The sequence below is a fragment of the Garra rufa genome, chromosome 13, assembly GCF_049309525.1.
Source record: "Garra rufa chromosome 13, GarRuf1.0, whole genome shotgun sequence".
Classification (NCBI taxonomy): Eukaryota; Metazoa; Chordata; class Actinopteri; order Cypriniformes; family Cyprinidae; genus Garra; species Garra rufa.
The window spans coordinates 23,281,790-23,302,752 of NC_133373.1; the positions used below are offsets into that span (position 1 = coordinate 23,281,790).

At 34.4% G+C, this 20,963-nt stretch overlaps 1 protein-coding gene across 1 annotated transcript; it reads right to left on the bottom strand.

Annotated features, from left to right (window-relative positions):
• Nucleotides 1–148: 148 nt before the first annotated feature.
• On the bottom strand, nt 149–20,117 carry capn3b (calpain 3b). Its single transcript, XM_073816717.1, has 21 exons — nt 19,604–20,117; nt 16,907–16,976; nt 14,185–14,303; nt 13,941–14,074; nt 13,673–13,841; nt 11,604–11,687; nt 11,160–11,323; nt 10,876–11,036; nt 10,036–10,193; nt 8,212–8,223; nt 7,762–7,970; nt 6,432–6,465; nt 6,150–6,176; nt 5,652–5,720; nt 5,517–5,574; nt 5,342–5,406; nt 1,254–1,322; nt 1,058–1,136; nt 856–972; nt 675–733; nt 149–519 (listed from the first exon to the last, which is right to left on the bottom strand). Exons 1-21 carry the CDS (start codon nt 19,883–19,885, stop codon nt 493–495), a joined length of 2,166 nt encoding a protein of 721 aa, XP_073672818.1. The 5' UTR covers nt 19,886–20,117; the 3' UTR covers nt 149–492.
• Between the last annotated feature and the right edge of the window lie 846 nt (nt 20,118–20,963).

Sequence of the window (20,963 nt, forward strand, 5' to 3'; positions counted from 1 at the left end):
CATTAACAGGAATCTGAATAATATTTTAAAATGTTCTAAATATTTGGTTGTTCTGCTCCAGCACATGAAGCTTTGCTTATACTCAGGGTTAATGACACACATTTATTGTATTATTTTGTGCTGTGGTAACAACTAGAATAGAACAGTCTAAAGTTGAACACTTTATTTAGTTGAATTATTTACTGTTGCACAGTAGCACACATTTTACAAAGATGGGTTCAGTTGTGTGCCATTTTTGCCATGAGAGTTGAATACATTGAATATGACAACGTTCTGTCACCTTAAATGGAAAGTTGACCAAAAAGTGTTTCACAAGACATAAATGAGCCATCATGGTCTATTCAGTAGCTCATAATCAATCCAGTTTGTTCTAGACCAGCATTTGCTAAGTTAAGAAGCCACAGTGGTTTACAGTACAATTGATTCGGATCCAGATCTTTCTCCACTTAATGCAGGTTGAAAACGGGAGAAATCTTCTATGTGTTTGCGCCTTTAGGCATACATGGTCAGTTGAAGCCACTGTGTAAATAGTGTAGAAAACTTGTTAATAGCAGTACAAATATGACCAAATTTGTACAAATAATAGTACAAGTGTGAATAAATGTTGTACTGCTTGTAAATCTGCATTCTGTAAATATTAAATACACAAATGAAGAAAAAACAATGCTGCTTACCTCAAAAACACTGAGCTTGATAATGCCATCTCCATCTTTGTCAAAGGCTCTGAATGCCCCTGTAGAAAAATCTCTTTTACTACAAGTATCCGATGGTTACAAAGTCACATCTCAAAATCAATTAACTTAAAGGTACTTTAGAAGAAGAATATGTCTAAACAGAAACGACCATCACACTTACTGAACATTCCCTCGAGTCGCACTAAACAGCTAATGTAGCTGTCGAAATCCAGCTCCATGTGTTCATTGGCGTATCGCATGCAAATAATGTCATACAGCTGATTGTTGAGTTGAAAACCTGAGGTACAGAGATGAAGGTTCAGCCAAAATAAAAAGGTATATCATCAATTTAGAAGTTAAATAAATTCCTCTGACTGATTGACCTGCTTCAGTAAGAGCGTTCCTCATCTCAAAACTGCTGATGGTACTGGATTTGTCTGTGTCAAACCGTGTGAACACCAGCTGAAAATAGAAATAGTGTACAGAGAAAGTGTCGATGGGTTTAACGGTAGTTGAAATACAGTTTATTACAAAAGAGCATGATTGGACATGCCTTATAAAGGTGAAACAGTAGCGTACCTTCCACTTTTTAATCTTGTTCCATAAGTGTTTAAACTCTTGCAGGTTTAGGTGGCCTGTTCCATCAGTCTAAGGTGTTATGGTTAAGTTATGGTTGTACGGCTGACAAATTTTGAACTTGAAATAGTAAAACTATTTGTGACAAGTCATCCAGGCCAGAAGGGGCATTGTTCACATGCTTGTAGCAAGTAATTTCAATCTACAGAGAGAAAGATTGGAAAGGCATGTACAGGGCCTGTCCAAATACCTACACTTGCGATCTCTGCACATGTTCATAAGAGAGTGGCGTTCCAGTGGATGATGTAAGATGTAGGCATAGTGTAAGCTCCGGTGAGAATATGCTAGTCTCGTGAGAACAAGTCTCCCCTTGGCTTATACCCAAATCTTCCAACAGTTTTCTTTACGAATCCTTGTTTTATACTTTTAATTTGTGACCAGTGTTTTGTTTTGCTCTCTGCTCTTCGTTTCCTCGTTCATCACTCTCTCGTGAACACATGTAGGACAGTTAGCACAACCTAGAGATTATGGTTGAGAAAGTTATTGGTTATTTTTCTTACACAAACATATTGATTCATTTCAGAAGGCCTTCATTAAAGGGTTACTCCACCCCAAAATAGAATATTTTGAATGAAAACCGGGAGGCTTGTCACCGTCCCTTTGACTGCCAGGTAAATACCACTGTCAAGACCCAAAAAAGTATCTGCCATTAGTGGTTCAATTAAATTTGATGAAGCAACAAGAATACATTTTGTACGCAAAAAAAATAAAAATAAATAACGACTTTGTCTTATCTGCATCACCGTAGCGTCATTTTGGAAAATATCTTAAATTGTGTTCCGAAGAAGAACTAAGCTTTTACCGGTTTGAAACGACATGGGGGTAAGTGATCAATGACAAAATTTTCATTTTGGGGTGGAGAAACCCTTTAACACTCAGAGCCATGTGGCGTAATTTTTTATAATGTATGGATGCTCTTTATTGGACTATTAAATATTAACACCCTTTCACTGCCATTTTAAAGGAACACTCCACTTTTTTTGGAAATAGGCTCATTCTCCAACTCCCCCCGAGTTAATAAGTTGAGTTTTACCGTTTTGAAATCCATTCAGCCGTTCTCCTGTTCTGGCGATATCACTTTTAGCATAGCTTAGCATAGATCATTGAATCCTATTAGACCAATAGCATCGCGTTCAAAAATGACCAAGGATTTTCGATATTTGTCCTATTTAAAACTTGACTCTTCTGTAGTTATATCGTGTACTAAGACCGGTGAAAATGCAAAGCTTCAATTTTCTAGGCTGATAAGATTAGGAACTACACTTCCATTCCGGCGTAATAGTCAAGGAAGTTTGTTGCCGTAATATGGCCGAAGCAGGAGCAGTAATACCACGCAGCACATGTGCAAATGCTAAACTAGCTGGGAACTCATTTATGATAATACTCCGCCTGCTTCGGCCATATAACGGCAGCAAACTTCCTTGACTATTACGCCGGAATGGGAGTGTAGTTCCTAATCTTATCAGCCTAGAAACTCGCAGCTTTGCATTTCCACCGGTCTTAGTACACGATATAATTACAGAAGAGTCAAGTTTTAAATAGGACAAATCTCGAAACTCGTTGGTCATTTTTGAACGTGATGCTATTGGTCTAATAGGATTCAATGATCTATGCTAAGCTATGCTAAAAGTGATATTGCCAGAACAGGAGAACGGCTGAATGGATTTCAAAACGGTAAAAATCAATTTATTAACTCGGGGGGAGTTGGAGAATGAGCCTATTTCCAAAAAAAAGTGGAGTGTTCCTTTAAAGCTTGGAAGAGCTATATTTTTCTATATACACTATCAGTTAAAAAAAAAAATTAAACTGTAAGATTTTTCATGTTTTTCAAAGAAGTCTCCTCTGCTCACCAAGCCTGCATTTATTTGATCCAAAGTACAGCAAAAACAGTGAAATCTTGAAATATTTTTGCTATTTAAAATAACTGTTTTCTATTTGAATATATTAAAAATGTATTGAAATGTTTTCAACAATAGTTTTTCTCACTGATGAATAGAAAATTCATTTTTGATCATTTTCTTTGATGAATAGAAAGTTCAGAAGAACAGCATTTATCTGAAATAAAGATCTTGTGTAACATTATAAATCTTTATCATCCCCTTTGATCAATTTTAAGCATCCTTGCTAAATAAAAGTACTAATTTCTATAATGTCTTTTACAAAAAAAAGATACTGACTGAATGGTATTTTTTTAGATAAATACTGATCTTTGGATATTTCTATTCATCAAAGAATCCTGAAAGAAGTACTTAACTGTATTAATAATAATAACAATAATAATATTGTTTCTTAAACAGCAAATCAGCATATAAAAATGATTTCTGAAGGATCATGTGACACTGAAGATTAGAGTAATGATGCTGAAAATTTAGTTTTGATCACAGGAATAAATTAAAATGTAAAATATATTAAAATAGACAGCAGTTATTTTAATTACTAAAATATTTCACAATATTACTGCTTTTTCTGTATTTTGGATCAAATAAATGCAGGCATGGTAAGCAGAAGAATATTCCTTAAAAAACATTAAAAATGTTCAAAAACTTTACTGGTAGTGTAACTCCGATTGTATCCGTTTGAAAAAATAAAGTCATATTCAAGGGTGAGTAAAACATGGGGTAATTTTCATTTTTGGGTGAGTTATCCCTTTAAGACCTGGGATAGTTTTGGGCTCTTACTTCCTGTTGTGTGCACACGCTTTTAAATGGGCTGAGACTGCAAATGGAAGGGTATTTGGACAGGCCTATAGACTAGAGTTTAGATGCCATATTGAATTTTACATGGATGAAAAATAGTCTGTGAGAGATAGACTATTACTTTTACTGCTGTTCTGTAAATTTTCAAGTCGTTTCAACTTCGTTTCAAATGTATCCAAGTGATTAGGAATTTTGTGTGAATGCAAAAATTTTCGCCAATGCAGATTTCTAAGGGTCAAAGTTGGTCATGTGAATTCGCTGCATTGAAGAGAAATCTGCTGGGTTTGAAAATTAAATCTATGTCAGCTGTGCTTCATACATTGTAACAGTAAGACAAAATAGATTGGGCCGTTTTTGCCCGCAAAATTCATAGGGCAAAAAAGACCAGTTGTCATATTGTAGAAATGTATGATGCACAAATCACATAGAGCTCATTTTCAAACCCATCATCTTTCTGTTCTTTAAAGGATTAGTTCACTTCCAGAATAAAAAAAATCCTGATAATTTACTTTTCCCCCCATGTCATCCAAGATGTTCATGTCTGTCTTTCTTCAGTCAAAAAAAAGAAGGCTTTTGAGGAAAACATTCCAGGATTTTTCTCCATATAGTGGACTTCAATGGGGATCATCAGGTTGAAGGTCCAGATTGCAGTTTCAGTGCAGCTTCGAAGGGCTCTACACGATCCCAGCCAAAGAATAAGGGTCTTATCTAGTGAAACAATCAGTCATTTTCTAAAAAAAAAACAAAGTAAAACTTTTATTCATATTTTTTATCCACAATTGCTCGTCTTGCACTAGCTCTGCGATGTGCATGCGCGACATCACATATTACATAATCATGATGGAAATAAGGATAAAAACTCCATCTCATTTTCTCCATCTTCAAAATCGTCCATCATCGTTTTACATTTTTCTGTAAAGGACTTTCTTAGCACAATTGCTTTGTAAACACTGGGTCAGTACTTTCCAACGTGACTACAAAGGCAGAGCTAGTGCAAGACGAGACTTATTCCTCAGATGGGATCATGTAGAGCCCTTTGAAGCTGCACTGAAACTGCAATTTGGACCTTTAACCCCTAAAAATGTTTTCCACATTAATTTATTTTTGACTGAAGGAAGAAAGACATGAACATCTTGGATGACATGAGGGTGAGTGAATTATCAGGAAATGAACTAGTCCTTTAATGTGCCAAATTCATTTGATCAATTTGAGAATAAGTCAAATCTGTGTGGGGAGCTTTTTCCCCCATGTGGGAAATTCCTGGCATGACTGGATTTTGCCTAATGTGATTTTGAACATAGATTATTTGCCCATTATGCACAGGCTTAAGGATACATCCATAAGTGCAATCATACTTCTGCAGCTCTCCAGACTGAAACCCTCTGTTTTTAGCTCTTTGTCTGAGAAAAAGAAGGTTTAAATTATAGATTTAGATATAGATCATCAAAACCGGCCTACAGACAGAGACATACATAAGAGAATAAGTAGCAGACATTAAAATTTTACTCACGTTTGGCAACCACTCTATTAAGGACAATTCTGAGTTCATTGGCATTAATCTGCATGTCCTGCAAGAAGAAACAGTCACAATGATAGTGTGAAGTAAATATGGCATTCATACAAGCATTTCTGTAAATGTACTCACGTCTCCAGCTATCTGCTGAAAGATGGCTCTGAACTGCTTTTCCTCTTCAGTCTCCTCTTCCTCAAATGGCTGAACATGATAAATATGGAATAGTGAATGTACAACATACTAAATGAGTGGACATCTAAATCCACTTGCTTTTAAATGGTCTTTAGATTTTGAAGTTTTCCCTTTCTGTGGCTGTTGCAAATAAAAATGACATCACCACAAGGCAGTTTTGTGGTGTTTGTTACGATTCTGGGTGTCATTATGAATTATAGTTTTGACATCAGTACCAGCTCATGCTGTGCACGTGCTGTTTGTCATTACTGAAGCAGAACTGAAGATGAAAACAAAGCTGCATGTCTACTGCAGTGCAGCCAATTAACTGAACATCACAATGATTTTTCATCTCCTTTTCCATCTTTTTTTATCCTTTTCATCATCTGACGTGGGGTGACAAAGAATATCAAACAAAAGGAAATTGATGGAACATTTTTATCTCATTTCCATATTTACCTTGATTTTCTTCTTGACACTATCCATCTGTTGGTATAAGAAAGTGGAACATTAGAATGTATTTAAAATATATCTTTTACTCTTTTGTGATTATGAAGAGAAAAAGGAAAACAATCTGGGTGTTACTTTTTTCAGTTGTGATAAAATGTCTAAATGAATGATCTACTGTATTCAAGAGACCTAACCACTTGACATATTGATTCATAGACGAGCACAGTGACAGGATGAAATATGAGGTGCCGCAGAACATGACAGACAGACAGTGACAGGTGTAAAACTCACCACAGACTCCACCTCAATCTCTCCATCTATAACCCTGAGAGAGACATGCAGCTGTCAGCCAAATGCAGAAGCATTAGCAGGTCAAGAGGTTCTTTTAAAAACATATCTGACTCTAACAAGAGCTTAAATTTTAAACACTTTATAATAACTTTCATTGAACAGTCTTTAACAGACTTTATAGAATAACAGATACATACTTCATGTACATTTGTATCTGAAGCGTTATATATACAGTTGAAGTCAAAAGTTAACATACACCTTGCAGAATGTGCAAAAAAATATTATTTAGTACTGACCTGAATAAGATTTTTTGCAATAAGAGAAAATAATAGTTCAATTTATAAAAAATGATCCCATTCAAAAGTTTACATACACTTGATTCTTAATACTGTGTTGTTACCTGAATGATCCACAGCTGTGTTTTTTTGTTTAGTGATAGTTGTTCATGAGTCCCTTGTTTGTCCTGAACAGTTAAGCTGCCTGCAGTTTTTCAGAAAAATCCTTCAGATCCCACAAATTCTTTGGTTTTTCAGCATTTTTGTGTATTTGAACCCTTTCCAACAATGACTGTATGATTTTGAGATCCATCTTTTCACACTGAGGACAACTGAGGGACTAATTTGCAACTATTACAGAAGGTTCAATTGCTCACTGATGCTTCAGAAGGATACACAATGCATTAGGGCAGGAAAACTTTTTGAATTTGAAGATCGGGGTAAATTGAACTTATTTTGTCTTCAGGGGAACATAAGTCTCTTCTGTAGTTTTTGAAGGGCAGTACTAAATTAAAATATATATATATAGGCAAAATAAAAAATGTACACATCCTCATTCCATTCAAAAGTTTACAGCCCTGGCTCTTAATGCATCGTTTTTCCCTCTAAAGCGTCAGTGAGCATTTGAACCGTAAGTCCCTCAGTTGTCCTCAGTGTGAAAAGATGGATCTCAAAATCCTACAGTCATTGTTGGAAAGGGTTCAAATACACAAAAATGCCGAAAAACCAAAGAATGGTCCCACTTTACATTAGGTGGCTTTAACTACTATGTATGTACATTTAAATGAATAATTTTCATTAAGATGTAAATATTAAACTGATTTTTTAATGAAATGCTGACCAGTAGGTTGCAGTGAATAACTTAATGAATAAGTAATATTGAGTTATTCAATTCATTCAAATGGCTGATTAATTCAGGAATGAAGTAAATGTTTCTCTTTATGAATGGGCCATTCAGTCATTGGTTCACCCGACTGGTTAAAAACATGGATTCATTCTGAAAATGTGTGTTGCTTGGAGACGCACAACGGTTCTGCTCTGGCTTTAAGACTTACTCTGAGGTGCTCTTGTTCTCACAGAAGACTCTGAGCAGAAACTCGCTCTCCTTGTGGGGATCGAAGGTAGATGGAACGATGACATACTCGCCCGGTTTTAGGCAGAAACGCTCCGTCACCTCACGCATGTTGACGTAAGACTTGCATCGAGCCGTGGAAGCATTATAAAGAAAGAAATCCTTTGGCAGCTGTTGCTGGTTGCCCTTCATCTAAAATCAGGATAGCAATGCAAAGCAATACATTATTTATTTTGTGTTTTTTTTAGTATAGACTACAAACTTTAAAACTTTTAAACTTTGGTTAATTGTTGTAAGTTCTGGTTTTAATAGATTTAAGGACTTAAATTTAAGTCCAATTGAAGTACTGTCAAACAACAAAGATGTGTTTGTTTATATGCAGTCACTCTGACATATGATGTCCTCATTGCGTTTCTTCATGATGTAGTCATACCTCTTTAGGAACCTTGGAAAGACAGAGGACAGAACAATTTTGAAATAAATCAGCAACCATGGTAATTAATTGAAAAACTGTAGTTTACTAAACTGCTAATAAATACAGACCGGTTAGCCTTGCATATTTAGTCTAAAAAAATGGGTCCAAAATAGGGGTTTCACACCAATGCAATAGAAGAACCTTCTAGTGAACAGTTCTTAAAGGGATACTTCACCCAAAAATGAGAATGATGTCGTTAATTATGGAACTGCACATTTAATGCTCAGAAAGGTAGTAAAATATATCGTTAAAATAGTCCATGTGATCTCAGTAGATTAACTTTAGTTTTATAAAGCTACAAGAATACTTTTTGTGTGCAAAGAAAGCAAAGCGACTTTATTTAACAAATTCTTCTTTTCCTTGTCAGACTTCAACGTACATTCAGTACCACAATGCATACAGTTAAGGTCCAAAGTTTACATACACCTAGCAGAATTGGTAAAATGTTAATTATTTTACCAAAATAAGAGGGGTCATACAAAATGCATGTTATTTATTATGTAGTACTGACTTGAATAAGATATTTCGCATAAAAGACATTGCATATAGTCCACAAGAGAAAATAATGATCAATTTATAAAAATGACCCTGTTAATACTGTGTTGTTACCTGAATGATCCACAGCTGTGTGTGTGTGGTTTTTTTTTTAGTTTAGTGATAGTTGTTCATGAGTCCCTTGTTTGTCTTGAACAGTTAAACTGTTCACTGTTTTTCAGAAAAAGAATTTCTTTGGTTGTTCACAATTTTTGTGTATTTTAAACCTTTCAAACAATGACTGTATGATTTTGAGATCCATCTTTTTTACACTGAAGATAAATGAGGAATGCAACTATTACAGAAGGTTCAAACGCTCACTGATGCTTCAGAAGGAAACACAATGCATTAAGAGTTGGGGGTGAAAACTTTTTGAATTTGAAAATCAGGGTCAATTTAAGTTATTTTGTCGTCTGGGAAACATGTAAGTATCTTCTGTAGCTTCTGAAGGGCAGTACTACATGAAAACAAATATGATATTTAGGCAAAATAAGAAAAATGTACACATCTTCATTCTGTTCAAAAGTTTACACCCCTGGCTCTTAATGCATCGTTTTTTCTTCTTCTGGAGCATCAGTGAGCATTTGGACCTTCTGTAATAGTTGCATATGGAGTCCCTTAGTTGTCCTCAGTGTGAAAAGATGGATCTCAAAATTCAAAATTATACAGTTATTGTTGGAAAGGGTCCAAATACACAAAAATGCTGAAAAACCAAATAATTTGTGCAACCTGAAGGAAAGAACAGCGACTCATAAACAATTATGTGTCGTAATACTATCATGAAAGCAAGTCAAAGACTGACAGGGAAGAGAAGAAATTGTTGAACAAAGTTTTTTTTTTTTTTTTTGCGTACAAAAAGTATTGTTTGTATCTTCATAAACTTAAGTTTGAACCACATGTCACATGAACTATTTAACGTTGTCCTTACTACCTTTCTGGGCCTTAAACATGGTACTTGCGTTGCTGTCTATGCAGGGTCAAATAGCTCTTGGATTTCATCCAAAATATCTCAATTTGTGTTCAAATGAGGAACGACAGTCTTAACAGTTTTGGAACAACATGAGGGTGAGTAATTAATGACAGAATTTTCATTTTTGGGTGAACTATCCCTTTAATAAAAGAGCTGTTTTTTTAGTGTGAAGAACATAATCTGAAGAACCTTTTTTCCACTATAAAGAACGTTTTGAGCATTTGAAAGATTCCATAGATGAAGGTGTAGAAGGTGAAGGTGTGTTTAATTTAGCGCACCTCATAGATGGCGAACCCAATGTTGTGTAGTGTGCCACCTGAGCAGCGCTCTTGTCTTCTGCCCTTCTGCATTAATGCCACCACCACTGTGCAGGTCTTCTCTTTAGTGTCTGCCTCGAGAAGAACCAGGTGGAACTGAGGGTTTGTCCAGTATGTATCTGTGACAAAATGGACAAAAAGAGATTATTGTGAAATTATATTTATATTTATACCTTTTTGTTTCCAAAAACTCAAAACCATAAAACCATTTCCATTACTTGAAATGTACAAGTACATTTTATACATATATAAAAAAATGATATATATATATATATAGGTGGCACCCTACACAACATTGGGTTCGCCATCTATGAGGTGCGCTAAATTAAACACACCTACATTCAAACCCCAGATATCATTTTTTATTTTATTTTTTTACTGCAGGACAATATAATTAATTTATGAAAGTGAGGATAGCAAAATAAAGTATACCCAAAAAAAATTTCTTACATCGAACTACCAGTAAAACTGTCAAATATTTTGGACAAAAAATTTGATTGGACACTTTTAGCTGACCATGTTTTGTTACATACCTTTCTATCAAAGTTATGACATTATCTAGATAAATTTGTTCTGACACAGTTTAACTCTTGACTTCTTGTCATATTTTATTACAATTTTCTAAACTATAGCGAATAAACTGTGATAATGTGAGAAATGTTGAAGGTGTCTGAATACATTTTGGTTTGACTGAATTGTATATATACTGAAAAAGTCATAAAAAATATTAATACTGTTAATGTAAGGAGCTTTTTTATGAGGGCAAAGGAGTCTACAATATTGCAAGATTATACTAGATACCCGGAAAGTTTCTGCAGCCACCAGCAGAGCAGCCTTTCACCCATCGGCCCTCATGTATGGTCACATTCCACTTGAGCATATGGTCATCCTCAAGAGTGTCTGGGGTGAGATTACAGATCTCCAGCTTGGTGAAGTTCTTCTTAAACTCCTCAAAGCACATCCTTGAGTGAAGAACAATTAAGAAAATTGAGGGACTGGCTTCCATTTATGAGTAATAAATGAAGTGTAATAGACTGTTTAAGACTTGCTGAAAGCCTGATGGTCTCATAAAGCTGTGAACTAACCAGAACTCCCCTTGCTCTGTAGGCTGGAGTCTCTTCTTGTCTTGCTCAGATGTGGCAAGTGCAGCCCAGTCATTAGACTTACAGGAGGGAGGGGGGGCAACTCCCCATGGGTCTCGCACACGAACCAGTCGGATCATTAGGTCTTTAGCATCCTTACGTTTACCCTGTGAACAAGGTTTACGCTATTGTGTTAAAAGATGTAGCTGATGTATACTAGGGATAAAACTTAAACCATGAAGAAAAAGGTTACTATTTTGTTACTAGACTATTTGTAATGTAGTTTCCTAGGAATATTTCTAAAAATATTTCAAAATAATATAACATTAACTATAATAGTATCTCAATTATACTAAAATAACACTGGCTACAACTGCGTACGTCCTCATGCAATGTTCTGTATTAGGATGTGCCAGATACAAATGCTCGATTACATGACAAGCCCACCTGCTCAACTCCAGTGACTGAATACGCATGGCCTGTCACGAGTCCAGATGCCGTTTTAGTCCTTTGAGCAGTTGGAACTAAAACCTGTGCAAAGAAGTAAAACAGAAGGCATGTTACATTGTAGTAATGCAGCAGTTTTTAATTCAAATGCTTTATTTTACTTTATACATGTAGCCCTTTTAGTGGTTGGAACCAAAATCTGTGCAGAAGAAGCAAAATAGAATGGCATATTGCATTAATGTATCATTAATGCATTATTATATTTTATATATGTGATATCAATTATTATACAATAATCAGTATCACATGAGCAAGAGTTGTACTCTGAGTATGTGTAACAGATCAGCCATTTTAGAGACAAAATATAAAAACAATTTTTTCTTCACCAATAAAAATAGTTCAGAACTAACTCCAAGCAATCAACTATTTCTTATTTCTGAGCAAACAAACTATAGTTATTGCAAGCTACAGGTTTTGTTCCTGAAAGAATTGTTGCATTTGAATGAATCTGTTGAATGAATGATTCACTGACTCACTCATAAAGACAGTGGCTGTATCCAGTGTGAGATGAGTGATACGTCTGAATTCTTAGTATTAATAAAACAGTAAACGAAAAGATTTACTACTTACTGCGAGATTCTGAAGTGCACATTTGATGGACACTTTATTATCCCATGAGACCATGGGAGAGGAGTCAACGGCAGTGAAACAAAGCAATTAAACTGACGCTGGTAGGTCAAATGACACAGACAATATGACGAACGTAAAATGTCTGATTTAGATTCACACTTCACACATTCATACTATATAGACAGCACTTTTTTAATGGTAACTAATTATTTATTCAAAAGAAATAAGAAGTATGTGATTTCGGATGCAGCTGTCACTTGTCTCCTTGTTAAAGTATTCATTCTATTTGAACAAATCATTTGAATGGAGAATTAAATGACTCAAAAACACTGATAAACACTGATAAAACCTGATTTAATAACTGACTGAAAAATGTACACAGTTAATGTGCAACAATAAGCTCAAAAAATAGTACATTTTAGATACAGCGCACAAAGAGAAGCATCACATATACAGTTGAAGAAAAAAGTTTACATACACCTTGCAAAATCTGTAAAAATGTTAATTATTTGACCAAAACAAAAGGGATCATACAAAATGCATGTTATTTTTTTATTTAGTTCTGACCTGAATAATAGTTAAATTTCTAAAAATGACCCTGTTCAAAAGTTTACATACACTTGATTCTTAAAACTGTGTTGTTACCTGAATGGTCAACAGCTGTCTTTTGAGATCCAGCTTTTCACACTGAGGACAACTGAGCAACTATTACAGAAGTTTCAAATGCTCACTGATGCTTCAGAAGAAGAAAAACGATGCATAAGGAGCCAGGGGTGTAAACTTTCGAACAGAATGAAGAATTTTTCTTATTTTGCCTAAATATCATATTTGTTTCATTTAGTACTGCCCTTCAGAAGCTACAGAAGATACTTACATGTTTCCCAGAAGACAAAATCAGTTAAATTTACCCTGATCTTCAAATTCAAAAAGTTTTCACCCCGCGAATGCATCATGTTTCCTTCTGGAGCATCAGTGAGCGTTTGAAGTGAATCATACAGTCATTGTTGGAAAGGGTTCAAATACACAAAAATGCTGAAGAACCAAAGAATCTGTGGGACCTCAAAGATTTTTCTAACAGCAGGCAGTTTAACTGTTCAGGACAAACAAAGGACTCATGAACAAAAAAAACAAATGGCGGTGGATTATTTAGGTTACAACACTGTATTAAGGATCAAGTGTATGTAAACTTTTGAACAGGGTCATTTTTATAAAGTCAGCTTATATTTTCTCTTGTGGACTATGTATATGTAAACGTCTTTTATGTGAAATATCTCATTCAGGTCTGTATTAAATAAAAAATTACATCCTTTTTGTAATTATATTATTTTGGTCAAATAATTAACATTTTTCAGATTCTGCGAGATGTATGTAAACTTGTGACCTCCACTGTATATATCAGCTAGTTTTTAACCAGAACAGCATGCAGTACATTTACGTACATCTATGGCACAGCTCATGAGGGACCCTCTCCTTAGAGCCTTTTTCATGATGTTGTACAGCTCCTTCGGGGCCTCTGTAATCTCATAGAACTCAGTTACTCCTCCAGTGAAGTCCTCCATGGCCTCCAGTGAGTTTCCTCCCTTTAAAGCCTCATAAGAGCCATGTAACCTAGGATCCAAAAATCAAACCATCACATTTAGAACATATCTAGAAGAGCATAAACAGGCCTACAATGACAGTATTATAATATTATGATGTTTAACTTACTTTGCATATGCCTTCTCCATAAGAGCACTCCAAAATTCATTCTTCTGTCCAGACCTGGTAAACACCAACTGGTTTTTGTAAGTAGGAAGTCGATCATCCACAATCACATCCACCCACTCCCCATAGCGCCAGAACTAGAAGAATAGACAAAAGCTGTTTAAAATAGTTAAGCTTGTGCTTCATTCATTAAAAAGTAAAGTTTATATATCTGAAATACAGAATGGTCCAGTTTTGATAACCATACTTGGAAATGGAATATGCCAGCATAGTTTTCAGTGAAGCTCTGGTCATGGGGAACCACCCTCTTCAGGACGATATCATTCAGGGTCAGGCAAGCAATGGCAGCCAGCAGCCAGCAGTCTCCTACAGGTGTTTAACATACCATTGAAAATAAGGTTTACTAGCATTAGAACACACATTTGTTTTTTTACAACACATCATAAGTTGGTCATATTGGCGGCACTGAACATAAACAATGCCACTGAACCAAACAAACCTCGCATATTTTGCTGATTATTGCTGCTGAATATGGTCAATTATTGTCATATTTTGGGCTGTACTAATCATTCAGACTTGAAAAAACATTTGGAGAAGAGTGCAAAAAACTGTCAGAAACAAACAGCGTTTGTGTTTGGCCAAACTAAACCAGGATTTCTAGAGCAGGATTTTTTTGACAACATTCATGTTTGTTCTTATCATTTCCATGGCATGCAGGTAAAATATTAAGCTAATATCTTAATTAATACTGCTCGTACATATCTTTACCACCTATTAACTTTAGTTTGTCAAAATATTGTGTCCTTTCCTGCTTACTAAGGCCTTTTCTGTATGATTTAGCAGCTTCCACGAGTTTTTTCAGTGATTTAGACAGGATTAGCTGAACAACGTATTCAGTAGTACATTAACCGTGCAATCCATGCTGGTGTTTATATCCGAGTGTCGCCAATATGGCTGTGCATCTGGGTACTGACCAAACTGACTTGGCTTAATATAATGATATCTCTTACTGAAATATGTAGTAGACGTTTTATACATATTTTGGACTATGGGGGCGCCATTATTTGATACGCAGTTGTTATCCTATCAGTAGTTGTGTATTCCCAGTTGTTTTGTAGTAAAAATACCAACAGGTAACAACATAGAAAACTTAGGGTTAAAATATTGGCTGTTGTAGGGGTTTGCACCACATTTTAATCAACAATTTTAAGTCACTAGTGAATTTTAATGGTCATACAAATACAATATTAGCAATACATAGAAACATAGAAATACAAATATTAGTAAATATCTAAAATGTTTAGATATTTATTTAGTAATTCAAATAATGAAACTGCATGCACAATATTTGTAATACAATTTAATTTCAGTTAGATCCTGTACAATATAAAAATATTTGTAATGCAATGCATTATGCATAAGTTGTATGGCCCCAGTACTCATTTTAAAGGGGTCATCGGATGCCCATTTTCCACAAGTTCATATGATTCTTTAGGGTCTTAATGAAAAGTCTATAATATACTTTGGTTAAAAATTCTCAATAGTAGTTTAAAAAAACACCCTTATACCTTGTCAAAATCAGCTCTGCAAAAAATCTACTCATTTTATTGCATCCCTTTAAATGCAAATGAGCTCTGCTCACCCCGCCCCTCTCTGATGGGGGATTATGAGCCGTAATGTTTACTTTATTACTAAGCACATTATTAAGAAAACGTACACTCACTTCTGCTGTGGGTGAAGCTGCATCAGGAACAATTTGCACGAATAGACGCATATGTAGATTGGGATCGGCACTTTTCTTTTTAAAAATGAAAGTAACTTTATCTTCTGCGTCTTCAGCGGCTCAGATGTTGGGAGTAAATTACTACAGCTATGTTCATTATTACATCCAAAAACAGAACACCTCAATCGGAGACATTTTGCTAAGGTAAGTCTACTCTAAGGTAAGGCGCTCATGTCAATCTACTATCATGTTCAAACAACATGTAAAAGTGAGTTTTGCATTCGATGAACCCTTAAAAAATAGTGGACTCTTCACTAAAATAAAAAAATAATAATAATTCAATAATGGAGTATTGCTTATAGAGAAACAAAAAGCTGAACTAAGAAACCTTTCAGAGTACAAAGCTATACAATGTAGAAAAAGCTGTACACTGTGCAGAAATGAACGCCTTTGCTCTATGCGCCACTGCGCCTCTTACATTCACTGGATGCCTCTGTGGAACACAGCACCGCAACACAGATACCGCAGCTGACACTTAATCCTATTCTTCAAGCCTTCTGTGTCACGCAACCAAACTATTTTCCAAAGAGGAAAGAGGAAATGGGCATAATACCCGTATGCAGGTCACAAGCAGGTGCTATGTAGTTAGATTACCATTAGTAATCTTTAGCAAATTTCAAAATGGATATCTACTTATCATACTGTGCCTAAATTCTCTTAGTATTTAAAATGGTTGATTTAAGTTGTATAGTTTTTAAAATTATTAATAGACAAAATCTTTTCACTCTGAGGACAACTGAGGGATTTATTTTCAACTATTACAGAAGGTTCAAACACTCACTGATGCTCCAGAAGGAAAAACAATGCATTAAATTTAACTTATTTTATCTTCTGTAGCTTCTGAAGGGCAGTGCTAAAAAAAAAAGAAGATATTTAGACAAAATAAGAAAAATTTACACATCTTCATTCTGTTCAAAAGTTTTCACCCTCAGCTCTTAATGCATTGTGTTTCTTTCTGAAGCATCAGTGAGCGTCTTAACCTTCTGTAATAGTTGCACATGAGTCCCTCAGTTGTCCTCAGTGTAAAAAGATGGATCTCAAAATCATACTGTCATTAAGGGTTCAATAAAAAATAACATTAAAATACCAATAAAATAATTAACATTTTGCAGATTCGAATTAATCGTGATTAATCAATTTGACAGCATTTAGGCATTTAGAATGTTATACATTTGTACTTTCATACCCAGGTCTCCTTGGCAGATATCTGTCCTGTTAGCTCCCCCAAGAATGAACTGTGGATTGCTACAAATGTCCTGTTTAGGAGAGAAAAATACATTTATCATTGTTATAAAAATATTTTACATCATAACTGTATTTTTAGACTTTTACTAGCATATTTTTAAAGTGTCGGTAAACACATATGAAAATGCATGACTGACTTTTTAAAGCACCAATCCAAAAATTGATTTAACGACCTAGCAAAGACCTTGCAGGCCGTATCCAGTAACCTGATTCTCTGAAGCTGTTATGAAGCGAAGTTAGTAAATGTATATTACACATCAGTTATAAGTTACATGAGATGTACTGACAAAAATCACCACATATATGTCCCCTTAAGACACAAATGCAAATGCATGACACATTTAATCTGTCTACAGATTACATCAACATCTTTGTTTACATTATTTAATAGTGATGATAAGAAAATACAGCCACATATAAAACCTATTGACAAGTAGAGCTCTGCTGTGAAGCATTGGCACAGAATAGCATGCATGATTTAGCAAGTCAGCTGCCTTAGACTCCAGAGTGTGCTAAACCGCAGCCATTTCCCCAACACACACACACACACACACACACACACACACACACACACACACACACACACACACACACACACACACACACACACACACACACGTTGGGTTTACATGTTTTATGGGGACATTCCATAGGCGTAATGGTTTTTATACTGTACAAACCGTACTTTCTATCACCCTACACCTAAACCTAGCCCTCACAGGAGATTGTGCATACTTTTACTTCATCAAAAAAACTCATTGTGCATGATTTATAAGCCTGTTTCCTCATGGGGACCTGAGAAATGTCCCTACAAGGTCAAAATCTACTGGTATTCCTATCCTTGTGGGGACATTTGGTCCCCACAACGTGATGAATACCAGGTACACACACACACACACACACACACACACACACACACACACACACACACACACTACAGTAACACTGCCACATTCTCATGGCATGCTTGCAAAAAAGACCTTATCTCATGCTGCCTATTCAGATAGAAACTAAAACAAAAGTAACGGCTTGTTGCTTAGGTATATAAAAGCAACTGAAAAACTGAAACAACGGAATTGTTAATCGACAGTTTGAGTAAATACATGATCTTTTATGTATGTATGGAGATTGTCATGTAAGGAAATAAAGTGACATTCTCACAAAATGGCAAAAATAAAGTCAGATTGATTAAAATAATATTAAAAATGAAATAAAAATAAAAATATTTAATTTATTCAAATTAATTAAATTAAAATACATTAAAAAATAAAAAAATATTTTTTTTTTACATCATTTAATGTAAAGCCACTGACCCAAACATTAAAGATGCAATTTAGTTTACATGATTATATCTCTTAAAAAGTCATTGTGGGGGAGAAAAAGTATTTTGATGGCCTTTTCCTCATACTAATTATTATTATTATTATTATTATTATTATCATGATCATTTATTTATTTATTTATTTTATTTATTTATTTATTTATTTTTTAATGTACCACATAAGGGTCAAAACTGACCCGAATGCAATAGGAGGGTTAAATTAAATTAAATTAAATTAAATTAAATTAAATTAAATTAAATTAAATTAAATTAAATTAAATTAAATTAAATTAAATTAAATTAAATTAAATTAAATTTCAATAAGACAAGAAGAAAACATACACATGCAGAATTTCAGAAATATATTATCATTTTATCCAAGAACATATCCCCATGCAGAATTGCAGAAATTATGTTATCTTTTTATCCCAACATATTTAATTTATTGAAATTAATTAAATTCAATTTAATTGTAAAAAATCGAAAATTATAGAAAATTATTGAAAAAAACAAAACAAATCAGCATAATTTGATGTGTGATTAAATTAAATAAATGTTAACGAACCAAGAAGAAAATATCCCCATGCAGAACTGCAGAAACTATATTATCATTCTATTCAAACACAATTAATTTATTCAAATTAATTAAATTAAATTAAAAAAATCGAAAATTATTGAAAATGATCGGAAAAAAAGAGCATAATTTGATATTTAAAGCAAAAAAAAAAAAGTATTTTTATGGCCTTTTCCCCATACTAATTATTATTTTATGTACCACTTATGGGTCAAAACTGACCCAAACGCAATAAGTAGGTTAAATTCAATTAAAATAACTTTTAATAAGCCAAGAAGAAAATATCCCCATGCAAAAGTGCAGAAATTATATTATCATTTTATCCAAACATATTTTCATTTATTTGAATTATTTAAATAAAATTTAAATTTTAAAAATGGAAAATTATTGAAAATGATGGAAAACAAATCAGCATAATTTGATGTGTAAAGCCACAGTGGAACTTATTATTATTATTATTTTCATTTTATTATTATTATTATATCTATGTACCACTTATGGGTCAAAACTTGTTTCAATTAAATAATAAAAAGAAAATTATTGAAAAAAAAACCCCAAAAACAAATCAACATAATTTGATGTGTACTTAAATTAAATTTTATTGTGATGTGCCAAGAAGAAAATATCCCCATGCAGACTTGCAGAAATAATATTATCATTTTATCTAAACGCCATCTCTGTATCGCTGCAGGTCAAATGCAACTGATCTCATGCACAGTGCCACCTTACGGTAGGTCACTCACCGATGGACGCTTCCATTCAAGCTTTAGAGGGAACTTTTCACTGTAAAAGAGCGAGGAATCCTGGGCAGGGAACAGGGGGTCTTCAAACAGCACTTTCTTGCTTGCATATTTGTCTCTGAGCTCCTGAAAGTCCTTGAGACGTCTAGCATCTTTAACAGCTTCATTACGACTCAAAATAGCAGAATAAATGTTTCCCGGTGCAGTAAAACCACTGCCCACAGTCTGTGGAGCAGCTTCAGTCAGTTGGACAGATGTTTCTGAGAACTTCTGTTCTTCTGCCATATTGCTATTTGATGACAGACGCCAAAGTAGCGATGAGTGAATATAGGGCTCAGTATCAGTATCCGAGGTATAGCTCAATTTTCCCTTAGTCCTTAAACCTTATTTCACTCCTCAGTTCCTTTATATTCTGGTGGAGGCACACCCCTGGTCATGTACACAAATAAACACTCACGCTAAGGCAAACGCTCTACACTGGTTCACACACACACATGCACATATGCTCACATGTGCTTGCAACTTTTCCCCGTTCCTCTTAGAAGCTAACTCTATTTATAGGCCTCCTACAGGGACGTGAGGGTTTCTCTCTTTCTGCCTGTCTAATGGAGGCATGACTCCCAGCTGGTGACCTCAGACATTTCCAATGCAGATAATGGGAATAACAGAGGTCCGGTTAAAGATTAGGAAAGTACAACCCTGGAGCACTCTACCACAATGCTTCTGAATGTATATTTCTACAAATGTTTACAGATAAACAAGCAGGTGTTAAAAAGTAAATTCTCTTTCATGGAAGGTTTGGAAGTTGATATATATGTAAAACTACTATTTACTTCTAATACATCTACTACACCAAATAAACATATGTTGTATATTTTATGTATTCAGACACATTAAATTTCACTCTGTTTTTATGGAAAAAAGTAATTGGCAATGGACTTTGCCTTTGTGTGCTCTATAAATGAATGAATGAATGAATGAATCGCAACCCTACAGAAGTGAAGTAGTAAGTAAATAAATAAATAAATAACCCACAAGAAGACAAGCTGTTTGGATAAATAAATAAATAAATAAATATATATATATATATATATATATATATATATATATATATATATATATATATATATATATATATATATATATAAATCTACAGAGGACAAATAGTTTGGAAAATGTATGAATGAATGAATGAATAAATAAATAAATAGCCCACAGTGGTTTGGATAAACAAACACACAAATAAATAAATAAACCACAAGTATACAGAAAAAGGTTTGGATGGATAAATCAATTAATCAATCAATCAATAAATGTGCCATTATGCACTTGCGTTATGTATTTAGAGGTGTTCTGTACAATC

Coding starts and splice junctions, on each gene's coding strand:
- capn3b (XM_073816717.1), bottom strand. CDS start 19,885: ATGGCAGAAGAACAGAAGTTCTCAGAAACATCTGTCCAACTGACTGAA. Junction 16,977..19,603: donor TTGAATGGAAGCGTCCATCG/GTGAGTGACCTA, acceptor TCTCCTAAACAG/GACATTTGTAGCAATCCACA. Junction 14,075..14,184: donor CTGGCATATTCCATTTCCAA/GTATGGTTATCA, acceptor CTATTCTTCTAG/TTCTGGCGCTATGGGGAGTG.